Raw genomic sequence first — 25383 nt, forward strand, 5'->3', positions numbered from 1 at the left:
AAACAAAATCAACAACGGTATAACTTGATTGAGAACTTTAGAAAGAAACCTCTATATCGTAGAGATATGAATATACAATAATTATAAAGAAAATATAAAACTAATGCTAAAATTAAAATTGAAATACAGTTCAATTGCCCAGATTCTGACAATTACAATACATTAATGTTATTTGTTTATATATATTGATTGAAAAGCAATGTTTGCATAACTGTACTTTGATATAATGCATCATAGATCAGAGATGGCCGATTTAAAAAAAGAAATAAATAAAAAAATAAAACACACTAAAACTCCATGCTTAATTACTGCTGGGTGTATAAATGTTGTCACAAAAACGAGACATAAACTGATAAAGGTTTGGGGCAGCCACCCGTATAATATGGTATCCTGGCTGCAAAGTCGTTTTTTTATCAAATAACAGCACTGATGTGCATACAATTGAGTCCAGAACAAGACTGACAAATAGGGGAAAGGGGAAGGCTTTTAAAGGGGATGACAGGAAGTGAGGTCATAAGGATCGGGCCCATGTTCTTTAGCCATTGGTTCCTGCCTGGACATGACATCACAGGGGCCGGAGCCAGTAAGGTCTCCTTCCATTGGCTCGGTCCTGGAAGTGACGTCAAGAGAGGCAGATGGAATCTCCCAGGAATGGTCTACAGGGAAGAGAGAAAAAGAGTCAGTGCACTCTGCCACCTCCCGGCCTGTCTCAGAACTGCCATCACTCAAGCCCTTTAGCCTGCCTCCCATGCGCACGTGTGTGACAATGTATATTTAACTAATATAATAGTTAAACTAATAGGTGTGGAAGCAGAGAAGCTGCATTTAGACTCCATAAACAGGCTAGGCTTGTTTTATGATGCTAAAATCCCAACTGTGTGAAGTTCACATACAGTATAATAGGTAGGCAAAGATATAAGAAAGGGGTTAAATATATAAAGCATAAACCTGTTGGTGCCATATATAGGACTTCCAATCAGAGCTGGTAATGCTCATCTTCTTTACACAATCCTTTCAAACTTACTTACTTTTTTGCTGTACCTTTCTTAAGCATATTCTTTTTCTACCGTGAAACTAAAACTTTTGTTTCTTATTGTAACTTGGCTGAAACCTAAATGACCCTGTTCTTGAAAATTTATAATGAAGATGAGTGCCAATCTTGCAATACATATTGGCAGAACCCAAGGGCAATATTCTCTTAAACTGCAAAGCACTCATTAATATGTTACCCTACCCTTATTACTTCCAAATTGCCAGTATTATGTTTCTATGTGTCATCACAGATATTGTTGAAAGCATACAGGCACAGCTACTGGTAAGGAAGAGCACTATTTCTCTCCAAACTCAGCTGACAACAAAAAAGCATACTTTCTGGGGACAAAAAGTGTGTTGCTGAGTCACCTGAATTTGAGAAATAATAGATAGACCAAGGCCAAAAAAAAGAGTAGGCAGTTTTAGAAACTTTAACAGGCCCAAAAGCAAGCATGACAAAAGGAGGTAAAAATCAAGGCTCCTTGTGGCAGAGCGTGGGCATCTACTTACACAATGAACTCCTGTTGAGCACAAACAAAAAACAAGCGCAGTACTGGAAAAGAGGTAAAATGCAAAAAAAGGTTTTACTAAAAAAAGCTGAGCAAAACCATGAGTAAATGACAGCTTATTACTTTTAGTTCTAAAGATTTGATCTCAACCTTTTTCCATATCTGCTTTTAAACCCATTTTCATCATATTATGTGACCAATTAACCCTTATGTCATAGTTTTATTGAATAAGGATCATTTGCCACCCTGAAAAATATGACATAGGAAAAAATAACTGAAACAAATAAATGAAACAAATAACACAAAAACAGTTTTAAAACATTCTCAATTCAATCTAAAACTTAATACACCCTTCTACCTGACACCATGCATGTGGTAAGCTGGGCAAGCTTTGTGTTGGTTTGATGCTTTAGTCCCTTTTATTGTAGTGAGAAATGGGGAGGGATTCTACTTTACTAGTTCATTTTTTAGAATAACTCCTATCAAAAGGCATATTCTCTGGATACTGATATCACTGACTACAACATACCAGAGCTTACTGAATTTTGAATCATGGTGGGCAATAAGGGCATAAAAAACATGGTGTGATATGACAGTCAATATTCACAGTCAACTACAACATCCTTCTTGCCACCCTCTCTGTCCTTGGCTTCACTGGAAATGCTCCCAGATGGTCTGAGTCCTACATCTCAGGCAGATCCTTGAGCGTGTCCTGGAGAGAAAAGTTGTCAAAGGCACACCAGCCATGCACAGGTGTACCCCAAGGATCGGTGCTGGGTCCTCTACTTTTTGCTCTGTACACAACCTCTCTGGGCTCCATCATCCAATCCCATTGGTCCTCTTATCAGTGCTATGCTGATAATATATAGCTGTACCTGTTGTTTCCTTCGGAGGACAATACGGTATTAGCTTGAGTCTCTGCATGTCTTACTGATATCTTAACCTGGTTGAAGGACCATCATCTACAGCTCAACCTGGCAATTAAATGAGCTTCTAGTGATCCCGGCCAGCCAGTCTCTTCAACTCCCAATCTCCGTACAGCTTGGCTCACTGTTGCTAACACCTGCCAAGTCAGTATGCAACCTTGGGGCGGTGATTGATGAGCAGCTATATTTTTCTGACCACTTTTTTGCTGTTTCTAATACGTGGAAGTTTATGCTGTACAACATCTGCAAGTTCGCACCTTACCTAATAGAGTATGCAGCACATGTTCTGATCCAGGCTTTGGTCTTGTCACTTCTGGACTACTGCATCTTGCTTCTGGCAGGAGTACCCTCCTGTGCTATCAAGGCGCTGCAGATGATCCAGAATGCAGCAGCCTGTCTTGTATTTGACCAGTCAAGACTTATACATGCCACTCATCTCTTCAGGTCACTACATTGGCTCCATGTAGCAGCACGCATTAAGTTCAAATACCTGATGCTTGCCTACAGAGTAGTCAGTGGGTCAGCACCTGGTGAGGAGCTTTGCTGCTTCTCGCCCATTCAAGTATGTCAGTGAAAAGTGTCTGGTGATGCCTCCTCGGCATGGTATCAATCTAGTCTCTTTCCTGTGTGGTTCCAAGTTGGTGGAACAAGCTGCCCACCTCTATCCATAGTGCTGACTCCCTTAAATGTATTTAAAAAGCAATTGAAGACCCATCTGTTCTATGAATATCTGTTGAACTGATTGGAAAAAAAAAAACTATGCTCTTTGTGGTTTAGGTTTAATTGTTTTATCAATTATACTCTATGAGTGTAAATTATTAGTTATTAGCTGTTTTCACTTGTGGCAATCAACTTTTGTTACCTGTCCTATTACACTTGCTGAACAAACAGGTTCTAGCCCAATGTTACTCGATTATTTTTACCTGTGTTGTAAGTTGCTTTGGATAAAAGTATCTGCCAAGCAAATAAATGTAAATGTAAATATGGAGTTTAAGGGATAGTGAAGGAAGATGTATGCAATCCCTTGCGGCAGTTATTGCGAGATCCATGTTTTGCAATATCCATAAAGGGAAGACTGAAGCTCATTGGCCTTGACATTAATAAAAACTATAGTGAATTTACCTTTCTCGCTTCTCTTAATCAAAATGATTTGTTTCTTCAATACTTGTAAAGGTTTTTCTTTTTTTGTTTTATTTTGTGTTGTATATGCTTGTCGCCTTTCAGTGACTGATGCTGTGTCCACAGGTTTATAGTTAGTATGCTCCTCACAATGCTCCTTTCTATTTTAAGATGGCAGGGGTGTGTTATCTGAGTACTCGATTCCTTTAGAAAAACTAGCAAAGTTTGTATTACAAGTTAGCAATGGGATTTTTGCAATATGTTTTTAACTTTGATTCTTGCATAGTTAGTTTTAGTTTTGAAAGCTTTTTCTGGTTATTTAGGCTTTGGTTTTTCCATTGACAATGACTCAGTCAGTCAGTTATTTTCCAACCTGCTATATCCCAACACAGGGTCACAGGGGTCTGCTGGAGCCAATCCCAGCCAACACAGGGCACAAGGCAGGAACAAACCCCAGGCAGGACAATGACTCAGTCTGCTCATAATTAATTTCCTCCATCACCTAGTACTTGTAGCTCAGATTATTCTCTAAATACCTGCTGTACCTCATGATGTTCAGAAAATACAGATGCAGCCATGCTAAATGTGTAGTTTATCATTTGACTGCAATACTTCTGCTGAACTGCATGCTTGGCTAGCAAAAATGACTAAAGAATTAATCAGCCTTCAATGAACTGATTGCTTTGTTTAATCTCATTACTGTGACCATTTACTGTACATTCACTTAATATGGAACACATTTTGACATTCTCATTTTGAGCACATTAACTTGATATTTTTTTATAAAAAATGTTTACACTTTTCCCTGAATACCTATCACAGTACAATCATTCTAAAATCATTCTTTTATGAACAACTTAGTAGGAAATGTAAAACTTACAATATAAGCAAATAATAACTGTAAGCATTCTAAATAATGTATATTTTTATACAGTGCTTTCACTTAAAATATGATCATAATTCACTTTCTTTTTTCACATCTGCAAGCATTTGACTTGCTTATTTGTTGTTTTTTAAGTAAAGGTTTAAAAACAATGTAGTGTAATGACATAGTGGTGAAACGGGGGTATTGGGGGTACGGGTTGAAATCCAGCACTGGAGGAAAATACTTAAGGAATATTTTTTGTTTTGTTTTTATAATAAAGCAGTACCCAAATGAGCATTCTTAAACAAAATATACAGTAAGACCTGTCTTAACACTGTCCCATTCAGCATTGATTGCTTGCAGCACACATACCCGAGGGAGTGCTATCACTGCATCATTGTTAACATTAATTCAGTGAACTTCCTGTAGAATATATACACACTGTGAGCTGCTGTATGTAGTGTATTTTCCACTGTATTCCACCCATTATATATAGAAAAAAGCTTGAAAACAATGCTATTCCATCTATGGCACCTTTTACACCCTACATTAAGATACAGTTTGGTGATCTAATCATGCTCGGGTTTCACTTAACCACATTAAAGTCCAACAGTAAACATATCTGGACTGTAATTGTATCTCTCACACCACATTTGGAGGTGGTCAGAAACGGATAAAGAGCATACTTAACACAACTGTAAATGCAAATGTGTTTTCAATCTGCATAAAATAAGCAAGTAAGCGGAAAATACAAGGAGATTATACAAGTCAGCCATGTAAAGGGCAGCCACCACTGATAGCTGTGAAAAAATATTGTAGACTAGGTATTATGCTAAAATATTAAAGTTCATTATGACAATGTGGCCTGTTGCCTTCTTTTCAGTTTTACACGATGCTAACTACAACCTAGTAACTGGGGTGTGTTGTTCTACTCTGATAAACACGAGTGCTGACCAAACCCCCAAATCTTACACAGTAGAAGTTCTGCACACATATGGTGAGTCATCTCCATCCAATCTCTATCCGCAAGTGATGCAACCACTGGAGACGCATTTCATTGGAAGATGTAAACGTAATTAGCCTGAATTATTTAAGGTACTGTACAATGTGAAATGTGTGTTAATTTTAAGTGTAATTCATCTTCATAATCTGGTCCCTCTTCTAAAATATAATAACAAGTGGTGACTTTCATAAATATAAAAAAGAAACAAATGGCTTACTAAACATTCATGCACATGAGGAATGTGACTGTATTCTATAAATCTATTTTAATGGGGTCAGAAGTGAATGTTACAATTTTTCTTTTTATTTAATTCATGGTCATGCCCATCAATAATGTGCATGTACAGTACACCATTTGATCCGTCTGCTTTCTACTCCTACCAGTGCGGTCATTAAGCCTGCATTCTTAATTTACATGTGTATTGAATGTTATTTTCCTATTTACAGAGTGGTCTTTCTTTGAAAGCTAGCTGTCAATTTTGTATAAGTCAAAAAAATGCCACAATACAGAAAGCATTTGGTTTCTGCCATTCAGGCTTCCACTGTTGCCTGATAGTTTTTAAAGGTAGTGCGGAGATATTCCTGAAAATTCTTGAAATTGTATGATCTTGAGCAGTCTGCTGCAGGTAGCATCCTGCAAAATAACGCAGTAATCCTGTCAATGGCTGCATCTGTGTGCACAAACATGTCATGGCTAGCCGTACTTTCAATAGGGATAGTCTGAGTATGAACCATAATCCTGTTTTTATCTGTGTTATCTGAAAGTAGGAAAAGTGAAACCATGACTTGCACTGACCAAGAAACAATACAAAGGAGAAACTGGTAATAACAAAATGCCATGAAAATCTGTGATTTCATTTAAAACTAATGCCCAGCACGGCAGTAATGGTATATTATTCATCCAAATTGAAAAAAAAAATTTACAAAGAAAATTTTATTACTTTTTAAATTAACAACCCACAAGGATAGGTAGGTTAGATCACCTACTCACAAGGTGAGCTAACCTGCTGCTTTGTTGGGTGAATTTAGCTGCGTCTGTCCTGTTCAGGAGAGACGCACAAGAAATAAAGGGAAAAAATAAAAGATTAAATGTAGGGTAAACAGTGAGTGTCTCACAAAGTAATTCTTCTAATAGCATGTTTTTTACTTAAACTGCATTAGGAAAAATGTTTAAAAATGTTTGAGCATTTTGTTGATAAATGATATTGGAAATATCATGAACTGTTTTTTGTGAACTGATAAAAACAGTTTCTTTAAAAAAAAAAAACAACAACAACTTGGAAAACAGGTAAGGTTTAGGGGTACAACTCACTTTGGCAGTTTTGATCTCCTGTCCTCCCAACCTCAGATTCCCTCCCACTGCACTTCAGGCAAAACAACAGGGAAAAAATAAACAAAAACTTGACAGTCTAAAATGTTTCAAAGATTTGCTTTCTAAAATGAATTTATTTTGCAGGATAAGGACTGCTTTAGCAGGCGTAATCTGATTCTGCTTACTTGATTTAATGCCATGCATTACTCACGTTGCTCATCCAATTTCAAATAATATCTTTAAACTAAGAAAACAATTTTATTGTATTAGAACTCTACTAATTTAACACAGACCATATTTTTTATGACCTTTTTCCTTCTGATAGGTCCTTCTGTTAATGTAGGACTTCTGAACTTCAAACTTGCCAGTCAATTATTGCCAATACTAACTTTTACATTTTTTTAAAATATATTTGGTTTGTAAAGTTGTTTGCAATGCTGTTTTTAAGACATTGATGGCTGTTTGGCAATGGGCTTAACATCTGCAGAGAAGATTGACACAATTCAGGGCAGACAAAAAAAAGTGCAGTTTTTTTCCATAGATAGAGTAATCACTGCAGCACAAGTGTCATAAGGGAATGGCAGACTCAAGAACCAGGGTGAGGACAGCAGCAGTCATACCAAGAATATCATCAATATTAAATATTTAAGGAAGAGGAAGAACTCGGGACCACTGAAAGGACATGCCTAAACAAAATGTACTGCATCTAAATCAGACTAAAAAACAGAATCTAAGTCATTGGACAGGTTAAAAACAAAATTTTCCTTTACCCAGGAACAGCTGCTTGGAAAGAAGCAGCAGGTGGATGTCACGAACAACAGGCAATATACAGTACAGTGGGTTAAGCCAATTTAAAGGCCAGAAATTGAGAAGTGGACTGACATCAGTCCAGTTGGCCATGATTTTAAGAGTAAAGTAAGACATTTTGAATGAATTAAAGGAAAACATTAAAGTCAAAGAGGAGAAAATGAAACCTTTCAGATGAATCTGATAGCAGACTGACATCCAGTATCAAACCCCTCTGTGTCTTATCCAGCCTCATGACTCTTTGACATCATTCAGGGGCACTGCGGCTGGAGGTATGAAGTGTAGAATCTTGGCACACGGTTCTCTTAAAAAAATGAGCTGTTCAGAGGGTCCACAGGACTAAAACATTGCTTTACTGGATAAATGTATGAGTGCATGTAAAAGCACATATGAATACTGATCACACATAAGTGCAGGTAATAAAACCTAATATAAATCTTTTTTTTTGTGCATTTCAAGAAAATATTAAAGCATCAAATTTAACAAGGTAAATTTCAAACTAAAATTGTTAGATATGTTATAGTAGTAATTATTAAAATTGGGACATTGTCTAATGGAAATAATCACAGTATATCTCTCTATGGGATATAGCGGGTTGGGTAATGGAAGGATATCTCTCTATTATTAAAAAAAAAAAACCTTGGAAGGAGACGAGATGTGATTTTCTCGGAGAGACACTTATACAAGACAAGTCCACGCCTGGGGCCGGAAATAAAGGACAAAGAGTAGATGACAAAGTAGAATGTTGTGAAGAATTCAAAAATGTTGGCACGGTACACATGCAGAGCAGGTCAGAGATAATGGAAGTACGAAAGTTCGAAAGTCTCAAAAAGGATAGGAAAGATCGCATTAGCGCAAACAAACGGAAATTATTACTCTGTCAAATAATGGAACAGTGAAAAGAGATTGAATATATTGTTTGGATTTAAACTTTAAGTCGGAGACTTGTAGATCATCTAATTCATGTTGCCAATGAGAATTAAAAGATTAAAAGATATGAGACGGAGACTTTTAACATGAGATTCTTTCAAGTCACGCCCTACTTACAACTATTTTCAAATTAGACCACTGTCATCTAACATCAGTCGTGTGAATGCTTTTGTCAGACACAGTTTCTGTGCTGTCAGCTATTAGTCGTATGAATGCTTTTGGCAGATACACTTCCTGCGCTCTCAGCTCTTAGAAATTTTATCAGGACAATAATTTTATACGTTCTAGATGACACGTCAACGACTAAGCGAAGAAGAAAGAGCATGGACAAACATTCGAAAAAAAAGTCATTCTATTTATTAGAGAGAAAGAAACGATATTCAGTCACAGGCAGTTATACATTGCGTTGTCACAATGTAAGTCCAAACACGGAATCAAAATTCAATATGATCTTGAAGAAAAGTTAATTCCAAATATTGTTTTTACTAAAGATTTAAAGTAAAAGTGAAAATAATGCATATGTAACAATTCCCATGAAAATAACAATTGTATATCCGGTTAACCAAACCCAGGGGCAGGCGAGAAGGGGGCAGAGACCCCTAGTTTAACATAAAGAACAACATATGTTCAAGAATAACACTGTGCCAAGAGTTTCCATGTTACACTTCCAGCCACAGGCCTATAAATGATATCACAAGGCCCTGTGGCTGGAAAAGACACAGGGGGGTCCACCACTACAAGTCTGTAGCCAGACTCTACTACAAATCGTTTTGCTCTTCTTCTTGTATGGAAAAAGTAACTGATTAAAACTCAAGTTTATATTGAACAAACAATAAAAGAACGAACAAATTTTACAGAAAAGGATAGATATGGAATTATGCTTAGCAGGCAGACTCTGGTTTATGTAGCGCAGGCAGATTGAGGTGTATAAAGCACATGGAAACTTGTGCAAAAACATCTCTCTCTAAGAAATATACTTGCTTGTTTAGTCTAATTGTGCCTCTTGCTGTTTGTGACACTATGTGCTCAAGAAGTCATCTGTCTTAGTGATGGCTGATGTTGCTATATTCACCACACACACTTTGGGGTGTTCTTACAAACCGAAAATCTGGACCTAGTCTCAGCAAAAGTATGCTATTCTATTTCTTATTTTGTTACAGGAAAATTAAAGAGGAAAAAAAAAATTTTTTCAAAGCGTGTGTGTTAACAGCCTGGACTCTGCACTGACTTTTGTTTAGAACAATACACGGGTGCTTTTCTGTCTCATTCATTTGTCTCACCTCTCTATCCTGACAGGCATTCTGGTCTTTTTGTTTATTTTTGGGAACCTTTGTTCCAGCTCTGTTTTTGACTCACAATTTGATTTTATGGATGTATATTTTTTGTAAATTTTGCAGTTTTTAAGATATAATAAGTTATTAATAAACAATAAAAAAAATCTTTCTCTTTTGAAGTCTGCTAAATTGCAACAAAAGTTCTAATTCACAGATGAAATAACGTGTATACTAATTTCATTTCCCAGAAGATGCAGGAAGTCAGACACCATGTAGTCTGCTTCACTGCTGTTGTCATGGAGACCTTTGCCTGCTGCTGTCAGGTTCCACTGCCTTTTGAAAGTTTTTTTTTTTTTGCTTTGATTTGTAATATTTTTTGTGAAGTTTTTTTGTTTTGTTTACTGGTTATCTATCATCATTTCTAGTGACCCAAAATGTGATGGGGTATGGGCATATGGTGTAATGACTGGGATCATATGATCATTGGTTTAGGAGATGGTCCTGTATAACCCATAAGAAAGGGGGCCTTCAGAGCCAAAGGGCACCTTCACCACTTTCCCAAAGCCACCCACAAATATATATATATTTCATTTCTTAAAATAGTAATATTTTGTGCATTTTTTGGAATGAATAAAACAGTGAGAAACTAGTGTGTCATGTCGAGTGACGCTGCATGCAACAGGTGAGTATGTTCGTTAATCTGGAAATCTGCACAAATTATCTTGCATACAATGAGAAGTTCCATCATGATAATAATAAGAAAATACAATAAATCCTTGCTATCCACAGATTCCTTTCTCTTGGATATGTTTATCTGCTATTATAAAAGTGTAAGCCATTTAGCAACACTTGCAGTCTGCCAATCCATGGCCATTCAGAGAAGAAAAAGAATTCTTAGAAGTCAATTGTGCAGCAGCAACATGTGAGACTGGCCAATAACAGATCTGTGATGCTCTTAATTGTCCAGGGCCGCACACACCACATAAGGTATAAATGTGTGTGTCCCCAGCACCGAGAAGTGTGGGTAAGCCATTGAACCCCCATAACTAGAAATGAAGCTTAGATGCATCACTATGACCCTGTGTCTAAATAACAATCAAAACAACTGAAGTATAGTGATTTTCAAACACCAAACAAATTTAAGGTCCATGCTAGTTCTGACAAAATTATAAGCACATTTTTTAAAACCGAAGATGCAGTCCATATTGATTACACACTTTAAAAGGTCTGCATATGTCCAAAGCATAAGTTTTTTTGGTGTTGACATTTTAGTGACATCAGGTGGCAGAAAAATAAAGTGACCAGAAAATCTTGCTTGGTTGTCACATTCTCATGTTCTTGAACTAATTATTTCAGTTAGCTGACATTTTCTCTCAATACAGCTGTCATCAATGCCTAATGCATACTCTTAATGGTAATTGCTTTAGTGAGTAGCCTATTTGATATGCCAAAGGGTGTATCGTAGGACATAACTGGCAATGGCATCATTAGCTCTTTTAAAGTGTATCGCCAATAGCAAGCTATCAGGGATCGCTGTGATTTTTTGGTTCATGACGATGACCGGCTTATAATGTGAACCTGTGTGGTACATTAGAATTAAGTATGATGTGGAGAAGTCCATGAAAATGTGAAGTTCCAGTTTGACTTCATGTGACGTTTACTTCAATGCAGCACAACATCCTTCATAAGTCAGGAGGTTACATATTATTACGTTTTTATAAAATGTAATAATAAACCACACTTGAAATGAGTAATGTGGTCCAATTTGAACCTATACTGTTATTTACTCTATTTTTGATTAAATAAAAGTGCAAAATGATCATCTAAAAAACAAACATTTTCAGTTTCATACGTGAAGTTATAAAAAATACTTAAAAACCATTAACTGTTAAGAACTAATTGTTAATTTCCGTAACTGGAAGACCACATTGTTTTGGATTAGAGCTTCACGTCCATAACATTTCTGCGAATTTGCAGGGGTTCAGTAGAGCCGAGTCTCAATTGCACCAGCAGAGAATTAGCGAATTTTGGCAGCAACTACTTAAGGCTTGGATTTCTACTCGATCTTGAACTCAGTCTCACTTTTATTTGGACTTGGTCTTGACTCAGTCTCAACTAGTTTCAGTCTTGGACTTGACAACAGCTCTACTTGGAAATGCCTTTTAGCATCTTCTGTCAATAAAGAAAAATTTTAAAGCAGAATATTTTCCCAAGAAAGGAAGTTTTGCTAATATTTAAAACAGTAGCATGGTGATGTAACACACAATGCTGGTGGCAATGGAACACTGTCATCAATAAACAAGGTGGCTGCAGTCATGGACTAATGATACAAAATGTTGCTGACTACCAAAAGAACATGCTGCAATGTCATAACAATAAAAATAAAAAACAGAAATCATACCAAACATGCATGGTGAGTAAATGAGGTCCATAACAATTATAATCAATTATAACTATGATAACTAGAAAGCATGACCATATAACTCATTTTTTTATGTCTCTATATTGAGCCCTAGTTAACATAAAAAGCCATTAACTTGTGTGCCAACCTTTCCGTAATATTACTTAATAAACCCTTACATACACTACAGTCATAACATAAAAACCAAGCATAAATAAACCTGCTGTAAGATATAGACCCTTTAGCTATTAGGCCTCCAATATTTCAAATGGCATACCTTCTAGTGTAAGAGATGCTCTATCATGCTCAGCATTTATTTTCAGCCTTAAGTGCTATTCCTTAAGGATAGCTTACCAATGTTTTGGCAGTTCATATTGTAAAAAACATGTTAGTGATTTGAATACATTATCATTGTCAGTCATTACTACATGGAATCATAACATGGTGGTGTTTATGACTTTTAATTTTACATCCAGATAATAAATGGTTCATTGTAGAGTGGAGTAGAGAAATATTAAGAGTCCTGGCTAGTCTAGGATAGAAACATGTACAAGGTTCCCGACTGCAAAGACATGTTGAGGGATTAGCTTCATTAGGAAAAGACAGTGCTTATTTTTGCTCAGAAGCCTTAAGGAAGGTGATTCATTAGACCTGAGCTCTCAGACATTTTTCCAAGTCACAAAATATGCTGCAGGGTTTTTCTTGCGATTGTGTATATGAACTCCCCTTATGTTATTCCACTGTGAAAAAAATCCTCCATTGTTAAACCAAGGCACGATTGCTTCCAAAATATAGTATTGTATATTTAAATGTTTTTATTTCTATGAACCCCAGGGGCACTAAGCAAAATAGCCAGGATATTTAACTAGAGCGTAAATAACAAGAATGCACATGGCATACAAAATCAGACAACCATTCTTATTTGTGAAACATACAGTTTAGAGGAATAGTGTGCACCTGAACACTTGAATTTATTTAAATGATGGACTGATTATACTTCATGACTTTTTAAATTGTATTTATTGTAATATAAGATCTTATTTCTTCTAAAATAGTTATGCTGTAAAAATAATCTACAAGAAATTATCATTAAACCAAAGTTAAGTGGAGTGAAAGAGAGAATAAGATTTGATTTTATCTATTACATTGTGATTTGGCTGTGGCAGTCACTAATTGCATCATTTTTATCTTTTAAAGCATAACCCCATAAACAGCTATATGTTCTGAATTGTGATTTTTTTCAGCCTCATCACTCCAATAGCTTTGCTGCAAAAGTAGAATGCTTATTGGCCAGTTTATTAGTTACACCTACTTAACTGCTAGCTCATCTATTTGTTCTCAGAAAAAATTGGAATCATCGAATCATGGACTACATAATGTGTTGAATGGTCGACACTAGGCTGGTGGTCCTAGTTGACTTTCAAGTGTCTCAGAGTTGTTGAAGTTAATCTGTTGTAGAAATTTACTCTCTGAAAGCCTGACTGGATTGTAACAAAATCTACATAGAATGGTGAAATATATACACTCACATACATAAATACGCTCAAATATAGACTCATGTTAGGACTCATTTTATGTAGTAATTAGATTCTGGAAAGTGTTCCATAAAAAGACCCCTGAAATGAGTGTTTATTAAATAAGAAAAGATAAAGAGATGACTTTAACTTTGGCACTTGTTATAAACTGAACACCTGAACTAACGCACTCTGACACAACTTTTGTATCTTTCACGAGATGTATTAAATCAATTGAACACGAGAACATAAGAAATTACAAACAATTAACATACAAATGACATAAAACACTGTCTCAGTTTAGACGAGTTACTGCAACAGTCGTTTTAAATGTTATCCTTCCATTTGGAAGCTAAATTCAGCATGAAATCAAAGTTATCCCGGCACTGCTGCAATCTCACTGGACATCTCCAACCACGTCGGAAAAGGATTTCCACAGTACTCCTAAATCCAACTTCTATGGTCCTTTTCCTCTATTCCTGTGGGGTTAAGTCCTCACTAACGCTCATCTCCAGGCAAAAAACTATGAATTGCCTCTGCCAGGTACACCTTTACTTACTTTCACAACCTTTGGTGCCTCCATTTTAAATATTGATTTTAAATATTGTCTTTCTACGGTTGTTTCTAAATTTCAGGTTCACTTGTAATATTCATTCTTTTTTTGCATTGAACAAGAAAACAAAAACACAACATCACAAATGCAGACAGACACATTCAAAAACATATACATATGAAATACCCTGTATAATATGTAAATATTCACCTATGTAATTTTTGTTACAAGATAAATCAGGTTTGAAAATGGATAGATGCCTAGGTGCCCAATTTAAATAGTGTGTTCCATTTTGTTCCAAAGATATTTAAGCCAATTGAGATCTGGGTTATTGGAGTACTGAATTAAGCTGATTACAATATAATGTTCCTAAGGCTATTCCCAGATTTTACTACTTACTAAAACATGTGGCATTACCATGCTGAAAAAAATTCCTTTTGTAGAAAAGAACACTGCTCTTAAGAAAGGATGATTGAAATAATGTTAATATGTTCTCTGAGGGATCCAGGATGTTCAATGAAAACTCACTCTACAACAATACACCACCACTATCAGTTTTCATTTTTAACAATTAAAACAAAATGTTTTGGTTATTTTTTTATAATTATAATATCCAGGGGCCTCATGTATAAACAGTGCGTACGCACAGGAATGTTGCGTACGAACCTTTCCACGCTCAAATCGCGATGTATAAAACCTAAACTTGGCGTAAAGCCACGCACATTTCCACGGTAACTCATACCTTGGCGTACGCAATTTCTCCGCTCGGTTTTGCAGACTGGCGGCACCCAGCGTCAAAGCAGTGCTACTGTTCCTGTGTGGTTACCCTTTCTTGTATCCACATGCACGGCGGCGGCTTTATCAAATACACTGAAATTAACCGCATATCGTTCATAAATTTAATGCATCTGATTGTAATTAACCTGTAACAATATAATGGTCCACAGAATGGTCTTTTTCCATATTACTCTCACTGCACCACTCGGAGTATTTATATCACTGTATCTGAGTGTGAATCACAGCAGCAGATGATCAGAAAGAGAATTATCGGTATACAGTTTCAAGTACACACTACCTCAACCACGGCAAAAAGCGTCAAAGCCTTTCCTGTACGACCTCGCGTTTCAGAAACAGTTTCATCCCAAGAACTATAAACGCACTCAATCAGTCCATCAAGTGCTCCTTGTAGAACTGTTTGTACTTATAAGTACAATCACCTCACTGTAAACTTACACTACAGTTATAATATTGCACAACCTGCGCCACTTTATAAAGCGCGTATGATGACAATATCATTTTCAGATGAAATGCAGCAAAATATGTTGCTTATAGTATACAGATAAAACTTTAACTTCATTTAAATAATCTGTATTGTTAATAATTAAACATGTGAGGACACGGTGCCGCAGCGTATAGCTAGTTCAAGGATAGCTCCTGCCTTGCGCTGTATTCTTGCTGGTGCTGACGCGACACTGGAAGGATAGACGAATAGAATAATTAAACATGTACTACGAAGATATTTCAATGCTCCTTAAAAGTTTTGAAGAATCGGTGTTCTAAGCTTACAAATGGCTTAACGTCTATTACACAGCTGATTGTGTGGTGATTGGAGAAAGAAAAGTATGGACAGGAATTGGAGGTTAGTACGTTTGAAAGAGACAGTACTTCTGTAATAAATTATTTCATCGAAGGTCACACATGGTGCAGCAAGCCTCTTGCGTGAGATATGAACAATCACTGCGCCACCGTGTTCCCATGTTTAATAACATGCTTTCATTCCTATTATCATGAAAATGATATCACGTATATATCTCAGTATTTTAATTATTCAGAGAGCTGTAATATCTCGAATGTAATGCATTCTGTGTCCTGTTGGAGAAAGAGAAAGAACGGAAGCACGTAGTGATTCACACACATAGAGCACATAGAAGATCAAACACAGAACAAAGCATTTAACATGCTACTTTAGAAACTAGTAAAATAAACGATTTTAAGATGAAGTTTATGATGTTCTACTTTAATGGCAATGATGTTCTACTTTAATGGCAAAATAAACTACGTGATTAAAGTGGAAATTTCGAGATTAAAGTTGACATTTCGTGCTTTTTTCCACTGTGTGCCTATGTTTTTTGTTTGTACCCTAATACGCTTTCATATGACACTCAGACGGTGGGCTACGACTTGCCTTTTCACGGCGACTTTGATATGTGATTTCTTTTTTATTTCGGGTACTGTGCGACTTTGTGAATTTGATCTTTCGAGTTTCTCCAACACTCTGTCACTCGATCAACTTCCTTTTGTTGATTATACCACTGTTTAAACCAACAAATAGTACGTTTTTCCTTTGCCTCCACTTGGTATTCGCTGAAATTCTTATATTTTCCCCTGTGCTTCTCCCATTGTCTTTTCACAGAAGGCTATTTATATTGATTTGCATATTCAAAGAGGCGTAATTCTGGGAGGAGTTGGGGCGGGACAGAAGGCGCGTGCACGTGCGTTACTTTTCACGCTGATCGGGATTTATGTAGTGGTAGAAAGTGAAAGTATGCGTGCGCACAGATTCCTGCATTTGGATTTTTCTGTGCGTACGCACAATCCCGCTTTTGTGCTTATGCCATGTTATAGTGTGAGTTCTACGCACGGCGTTATACATGAGGCCCCAGGTATTTCCTTAAAGGAATACGCCACTCAAAAATGATATTTTTTGTATATGATTCTTTCCCCAAGTATTTTGTGTTAGTGTCCATGAAAAAAATTTTATCTTGTGCTTTCACACAGAATGAGAGAAAACAGTTTAAGATATTTTGGAACGTAATGGTGACCTGTGCTGTCCAGTGGAAAATGATGTGAAAAACATCCACATGATGCTGTCACTGACTGACCAATTACTTTTAAGGGCAAGTATACTTAATACAGTAGCCACTTAGTATATATTTACAAGACAGAACTAGCTTAATTAGAAATGGCTGAATGAAATGAAAGTTTATTCCTTACATTTACGTCTAAAATTTTGGCTTTGGTTCTATTCACTATTTCTTGTTTCTGACATTCATAGTCCGAACCTCTACCTACAATTTTTGTTTTTTAACCAGTTTGGACTTTGGCTAGGTATTTTTATGATACATATTTTGTACTGACAGTACAGGCAGTAGCAGTTTCCAAGTAAGATGGAATCAGAAGATGGATCGTGACCGTGAATCGTACAATGAGAAACATAGTGACAGAGTCAATAACAAGAATATTTCACATAGCCTAAGTCAAAAAGTGAGACATAAATCAAAAAGCAGAAAAGAATTTGTAACCACAGATATCTTACCAATAATAACTCAGCCATGGGGGATGCACAAACTAATGTGTTTCTTTGCGCCGGTCCCAAGCCCAGAAAAGTGGGGAAGGTTACATCTGGAAAGGCATCCGGTGTAAAATTTTGTTAGATTAATATGCGGACAACAATACAGATTTCCACACAGGTTGAGTCCCGAGTTAACAACTACCACCATCAGTACTGTTTATCCAACAGGGGGCTGGGGGAAACTGAGCTACTGTTTTCTGAAGCAAAAGAAGAGGGGGAAGATTAAGAGACTGGAAGTGAGGGTAGGAACTTTAAATGTTGGCTCGTTTGACTGGTAAGGAGAGTAGTTTGCTGATATGATGAAGAGAAAGAATGTTGATATATTGTGTGTGAAAGAGACCAGATGGAAGTGCACTGAGGCCAGGTGTATCAGAGGTGGGTTCAAATTGTTCTACCATGATGTGGATGGGAGGAGAAATAGGGTAGGGGTTATCCTGAAGGAACATAAACTTAAAAAAGAAGAATACAGTCTCACAAGACAGCTAATATATCCAATATATTGATAAATTAATTACTAAAGAGTATATTGGGTGGAAGCATTGAATTGCCTGGAAGCAGTGGGCAGAAAAAAAACCCCAGAGGTGCTTCTTAGCACACCGTGGTAGAATAAGCCTGTGGCTAAAGGTGCTCTAAGAGATTTTTCCTTGGAGGGGGTAAAGGAGATTTTTCATGATGGCATCCAATTTTGCCATCATCCTTTTTTCTACAGCAGGTTCTAGTGTGCCCAGGGATCACCCTGTGATGGAGCAGGCTTTCCTTATAACTTTGTTCAGCCACTGCGCTTCTTTTGAGGTCAGGTTTCTTCCCCATAGAACACCACACTGGCTACTATGGACTGATAGAACATTTCCAGCATCCTGCTGCACACATCAAAAGACTTCAGTCTCCTTAGTAAGAACAGTCTGCTCTGACCCTTCTTGTACAAAATGGCACTGTGTTGTCAGACCAGTCCAATTTGTTGTTTATGTGAACCCCCAGGTACGTGTAGCTCTACACCAATGATAATTGGTCTTAGAGGCTTCTTGGCACATTTAAAATCCACCACCAGCTCTTTTAGTTGCTGATGTTGAGCTGCAGGTTGCTGTCCCTGCACCACAAGACAAAGTCCTCCATGACTTTCATGTACACTGACTTATCTCCATTATTAATGCCGGCGGTATAATGGATGATATATCTGAAATTTTTAGTAGATGGCAAGCACAACTATTGAGCTGGAAGCCTGTTGTTTAGAAGGTAAACAGGAAGGGAGCCAGGACAGTTCCCTGAGGTGCCCCAGTATTACACAACAACATTTCTGATACACAGTCTCTCACCTTTACAAACTGCTGTCTGTTGGTCAGGTAGTCCATGATCCAGGAAGTTGTGGGAGCGTCAAGATTCAAAGCCTTGAGCTTTTTTCCCAGTTGATGAGGTAGAATGCTGTTAAAAGCACTGGAAAAGTCAAAGAACATTATCCTTGTTTTGGTACCAGCTTTGTCTAAGTGGTCTCTGTGGAGCATGCAGATGATAGTATCCTCCACAGCTATATGTGCCTGATAGGCAAACTGCAGAGGATCCAGATGTTCTGAAACCAGGGGCCGTAGCTGTTTTAGGACAAGCCTCTCAAAGGACTTCCAGACGTATGAAGTAAGAGCAACTGGTCTGAAGTCCTTGGGATCATTAGAATGCTCTTTCTTTGGGACTGGCAACACACAGGGTGTTTTCTACAGCTGGGAAACCTTCTGTAAATGCAGAGAAAGGGAGAACAGGTGCTGTAGTACCCCACAGAGTTGGCTGACACATGTTTTCAGCACCCGGGGGCTAATTCCATCTGCCTGTGAAGTCTTGTTTATGCAGTGTTTTCCAATTCTCTCCTCACTTAATCAGCTCAGACAGACAGACAGTCTCTGTGCTTACCTCTGATGATGCGTGACATTGGCTATCCTGCATCACAAAAGACAAACAATGGCACTGCTGATTAAAAAAAATATTTCTGGATAAGAACGTTTTTCAAAAATAATTTCTTCAAAACATTCTAAATCAAAAATTGAGCAAACTATTTAATTCATTGACTTCTAAAGCCCACAGAACAATATCTTCATTATATTAGAGGCCAAGAAATAAGGCTGAAAAAAATACAAAACGAAGTTTAGATCATGTCATCTTTGGTGCAGTCAGTACACCATTACACAGAATCTAAAAAAGAGGCCTTTTTCTTTTTTGAAGGAACTGCTACTGTTCTTGCCTTCACAAAAGCAAACACTAATAAAACAACGGCCAGAATGTGCTTTTTATGGTCACAACCTTTCAGTGCCTGTCTTTGCATGGCCACTCATGTTTTTTATAGTTGTTATGCCCCATAAATGTTATAGTATGTGACATAGGTCACATGACATACTGTGTCATCAGACCTGCCTGTATAAGATGGGTCAGTATCATGATTTTGGGATCAATTTCAATTTTTTTAAGAGACATTTGCCATTGTTTTTTGATTACTGATTTCTTGTCATCCTGTCTGCTTGGTGTAAGGGAAAATGTGTTTAAAACTTCCTGCCTGTTAAACTGTTACATCCTGCCTTCATTTGTACCAGCACATTTAAATAAAAGATGAGATCAAATTACATTTAACTTTTTATTTTGTTCCGCACATATAAGCAGTCTTATTCCATGAACCAGATATTTACCCAAGACTTTTTATCATAAAATATTTTGGGACCTTAAGATGGCAATTAATTGCATGGGGATGTTTAAACATACCATTTATCTGTGTGTTGATTGGTGTAACTGAAATGCTTTTTAGCTATTAGATTTCAACAAATGAAGCAGATTAAAGGAAGCTTTTTCATTAATTAATAAAGTTTTATCTAATCCCTTTTGTCTTGCAAATGGAGAACTCAGCTGCTGACATGGTGAGGCTCCACCACTTGGTGTAAATAAGGGATGTCTATCTTTGAATTTATTTCTAACAATAACTCAAGACTATTCTTTATTTACCAAGAATTTCCCAGTATAATAAGGGTATTAATCCCTTCCTGTTGTTTGACTATGCTTTAACCTTTTTGTTTCTTATCTCCTGGTCATTTGTTTCTCTCTTTCTACCATGTGCACATTTTGTTTCTTATTTCCTTCACTAAATTATTCTCTTTTTTCACTTAACACCTCACTTGCAATGTGAATCCTAACAAATGCAATGTGTAGTCATAGCACAGCATGGCATGACAACACATTATCCTTGGCATTCATGAGGCTGTCATCAAACGTGTGATGGCAAATCACACACAAAACAAAGAACAGAATCAAACAGATAACTAATACAAAATGCTGTTAAACATGACTGAAAAATCCTCTTGGTCCCCCTCATAAAATTTGGGAAACACAAATTCTGCTTCACCAAAAAAGACAGCAGTACTGCAAAAGTGAGTACAAAATTGTGTATGACAAGCCGGGAATGTCCAAACTTATTTCATACAATATCTGAACTTGTCTTAGGTTTGGGGTTGTGGTTGGAGTTAACAGGCAGCCGCATAGTGCAGAGAAATAGCACAGAAAAAGCGTAATTCATTAAATTTGGAGCATCACTGCATTGACTCCAAAAAAAGATTAATGCCCTGGAGAAATGACCTTACAAAAGCTTGGTGATAATTGTTTTCAGACAACATAGATGTAAGAAATGTTTATTGAAAAACAACTTCATCAAAATGAAATATGGGACAATCATTTTCAGCATACAAGTAGAGATTGTCAGTGTTACATTTTCCCAATTGATTACATCAGGTGCCCATCTCATTTTAACATCATTTGGGCAGACAATTAAAAACTCACCAGTCCTACAGTATAAATTTTGTGTTCCTGTCAACCTGGGTCGATCCCTTATTCCATTCACTAGCTGTCTTGGACAGACTAAAATTAGTGACCTTTATAAGTAACTTGCTGACAGTAAATACTGTTGCAGGCAACAATATAGCCATGGTCATGAAAAAACGCATTGTCTAATGGTAGTACCCATATCAGAACAATAAACAAAATAGTGTTACAATATACTAGTAAAACAATAACAATAATTTTATCTCAAAGCAATAATAATACAAATGTAATAAACAATAAAATAAGAAAACTGATTTCCCAAACACCCATTCATAACATCTACACCTTGATATCTCAATGTTCTCCTCAGATTAAAGGACTTAATATGTTTTTGCGACTTTATATGTGATTAGGAGGATTTTAAAATTGTCTGTAAACTTAATTGAAGGCCAATGAAGTGATTTAACCACTATTGTATTTATGATCCTTGCTGCAGTGCTTTCAATTAATGGTAGAGTCATTCAAACAGACTGGCCACAAACCTTTACAATAGTCGATTCTGCTTCAGACAAATGAATGAACTTGCCCTCTGTGCTACAGTTTATTTATCTTTGTTGGCTACAGTATATAATCTAAAAGATTAAATCTTAGTAACATTCTTTCTAAGAGGTTGTTTTTTTTCTTCATGAAGGTGTCATATAAATTATGGTTTAAAGTTTTATGGTTTAAAATATATTAGGTGACTCCTAAGTAATCTACAGCTTTTATAATAATATTTATGTTGTGGTTAAGAGGATACAGTTTATGTTGGACTTTAAGAGCTGTTGCCTTTATTTTACATTATGTCTTTATTCCTGTTTACTGTGCTTGACTGAGTTTTATGTTTCAAGGAGGACAAAAAAAAGCATCTCCTACAATGGGCTCACGTTCTTCTAGGAGATCTCTCCTGCCTTAATGCTGCTGAGACCCTGTTAAACCTGTATAGGCATAAGTAGTTCATGTTTGCTCCAGAGTTAGAGACATTTAAATGGTGTTCTGCCTTCCAGGTGCACAGGTGGGAGACCTTCTTGGAAGGTTGGATACGTTATTGGCCAGAGCAGGAGGGTATCTAGTTGTCATTGACCATTTTTGGGATAAATAACATACATAATGGCAGGCTGTCTGTTCTACACTCCAAATTTAAAGAGGCAGGTGTCAAGCTGAGGAGCACAACTAACAAGGTAGTCTTCTTTGAAGACCTACCAGTGCCACATGTCATCTTAAGCAAAATTAAGCAGATTATAAGGCCTAATATATAGTTCAGACCTTGGTGTAGGTTAGAAGTGCATAGGTTTATGGGGTATTGGGACTAATCTGTAACAGTTTGTACATGTTCTGCTGTGAGCGATTTGAACTGCAGGGGCATCAATTTATTGGGAAGACATATGAGTAGGATAGTCAATGATTTTATTTAAAGTATGGAATGGGGTAGGGAGTTTAGGACAGTCTAGGCTTATTGTAGCTGCTTTTGACAAAAGTTTCCAAATGGTTCAAAATAGTTAAAATGCAGCTACCAGATAGACATTCCTGCACTAGTATGACTTGCCATACAAAGAGATTCTACAGTCCAAGTGTCTTCATTTTTAAAGATTTTAGTGAAATTCAAAGCAAACAGTTCACACAAAAAGAGAAAAAAGTTGATAATATATGCAAAAAAAGGGAAACATTATATTCCACTTAAATACTATATTTTGGTTATATTACTTAAAGGTTTCTATGTATCATTCTATGTAATGTTCAGTGCAACAATCAGAAAACTATAAATCCTTAAAGACTATCTGTCTAACCGTTCATGTTTCTTTCTAGCTGTTTAACTTCAATCAATGGGCTATTCTACTGTCACATAGAGTTAAGGTTATGAACATTCCGTTTTCTATGAATTATAGGGGTTTAAGTTGAATCTTCCATTATCTATGCTAAGTTACATTATATTCAAGTGCAAGCTAAGCGGACTACGGAAAATTTACCATTAACATTACACTTAGAGCATCACATAAAGGGACAAACAATGATGTAATGACAAATATGCATAGGAATAATTTCTAGTCCAAAGCAACATAAGTAAACAATTTAAAAATTACTTGCTTTAACATGAGGAGTACAAAAACTAAACAAGGAATTGGAATTAAGCATAATTATGAAATTATATGCAATAACACAAACATGGCTAAAACACAGAGATGAGGATGAGCATTACATGCACGGGTACACAGTTTTTAGGGAGGATAGACTAAAAGAAAAGTATGGGGAGTTGTGATTTATGTTAAATAGGAAAGTCTTTTTCAGTTGAATGATGAGCCACATCTTAGTGAGGGTGTTTGGATTCTGCTGAAAAGCATTAGGAATAGTGGCCTTATTTTAGGAGTCTCTAAAGAGTAATTCTAGTATGCACCTGTTTAGTATCATTAAAAAGGCATGCTCAGAGGGGGTTATTATAGTCATGGGGAAGTTTAACTATCCAAATATTAATTGAGCTAACGTTACAAATAGCAAAATACAAGTACAGGGTTTTTTAGAGGTAACTGCTGACTGGTTTTAAAATACAGTACATTATGACACCAATGTGAGCATGTCTAGATTTAGTATGTTTTAATAACCAGGACTGGAATAAGACTGCTTATATGTGCGGAACAAAATAAAAAGTTAAATGTAATTTGATCTCATCTTTTATTTAAATGTGCTGGTACAAATGATGTCAGGAAGTAATAGTTTAGCAGGCAGGAAGTTTTAAACACACACATTTTCCCTTACACCAAGCAGACAGGATGACAAGAAATCAGTAATCAAAAAACAATGGCAAATGTCTCTTAAAAAAATTGAAATTGATCATGATACTAACCCATCTTATACAGGCAGATCTGATGACACAGTATGTCATGTGACCTATGTCACATACAATAACATTTATGGGGCATAACAACTATATAGAACATGAGTGGCCATGCAAAGACAGGCACTAAAAGGTTGTGACCATAAAAATCACATTCTGGCCGTTGTGTTATTAGTGTTTGCGTTTGTGAAGGCAAGAACAGTAGCAGTTCCTTCAAAAAAGAAAAAGGCCTCTTTTTAGTTTCTGTGTAATGGTGTACTGACTGCATCAAAGATGCAATGATCTAAACTTCGTTTTGTATTTTTTTCAGCCTTATTTCTTGGCCTCTAGTATAATGAAGATATTGCTCTGTGGGCTTTAGAATTCAATGAATAGTTTACTCAATTTTTGATTTAGAATGTTTTTGAAGAAATTATTTTTGAAAAAGGTTCTTATGCAGAAATATTTTTTTTAATCAGCAGTGCCATTGTTTGTCTTTTGTGATGCAGGATAGCCAATGTCACGCATCATCAGAGGTAAGCACAGAGACTGTCTGTCTGTCTGAGCTGATTAAGTGAGGAGAGAATTGAAAAACTCTGCATAAACAAGGCTTCACAGGCAGATGGAATTAGCCCCCGGGTGCTGAAAACATTTGTCAGTCAACTCTGTGGGGTACTCTGTGGAGGTGATTGAACAGCTAGGGTCAAAGTGACCACAAAATAATACCAATCTCATTGCTTTGGCAGAATGCAGATATGAAAACTAAAACTATTACATTTATCTTAGGTAGAAAAAACTTTCAGCAGATGTGTCAAAGTCTAAAAGGGATAAACTAGGGTAAGGTTTTAAGTGTACAAACAGTCTAGGGGCAGTGGAACACATTTAAAAATGTTCTACTTATAATTCAGGAGAAGTTCATCCTGAAATTTGGAAGCACTAAGAAATTAATAAAAACTTTGCAATGGGTAAATAAGAAGATAAAGAAGTTGTCAAGGAAAAGCAGCTGTATAAGGTGTATAAGACTAATAACTCCAGCACTTACCATACTGCACATGATAGCATGAGGGCAGCCATTAAACATTATGTGAAGGAAGCTAAAAGACAGAGAGAAATATAACAGAGTAGGTGTAATATCACCCAAAAAGATTCTTTAAGC

At 36.5% G+C, this 25383-nt stretch overlaps 1 protein-coding gene across 1 annotated transcript in view; it reads right to left on the bottom strand.

Moving 5' to 3' along the window:
* Positions 1 to 5984: 5984 nt before the first annotated feature.
* The window catches only part of LOC114665262 (uncharacterized), a 188016-nt gene continuing 168617 nt past the window's right edge, over positions 5985 to 25383 (bottom strand). Inside the window, exons 5-8 of the mRNA XM_051936206.1 lie at positions 25270 to 25321; positions 18910 to 19140; positions 6766 to 6817; positions 5985 to 6211 (exon numbers count right to left, since the gene is read on the bottom strand). Coding sequence (XP_051792166.1) covers positions 5985 to 6211; positions 6766 to 6817; positions 18910 to 19140; positions 25270 to 25321 — 562 coding nt within the window. The remainder of the gene's footprint in view (positions 6212 to 6765; positions 6818 to 18909; positions 19141 to 25269; positions 25322 to 25383) is intronic.

This window comes from Erpetoichthys calabaricus, chromosome 14, assembly GCF_900747795.2.
Source record: "Erpetoichthys calabaricus chromosome 14, fErpCal1.3, whole genome shotgun sequence".
Taxonomy (NCBI): Eukaryota; Metazoa; Chordata; class Cladistia; order Polypteriformes; family Polypteridae; genus Erpetoichthys; species Erpetoichthys calabaricus.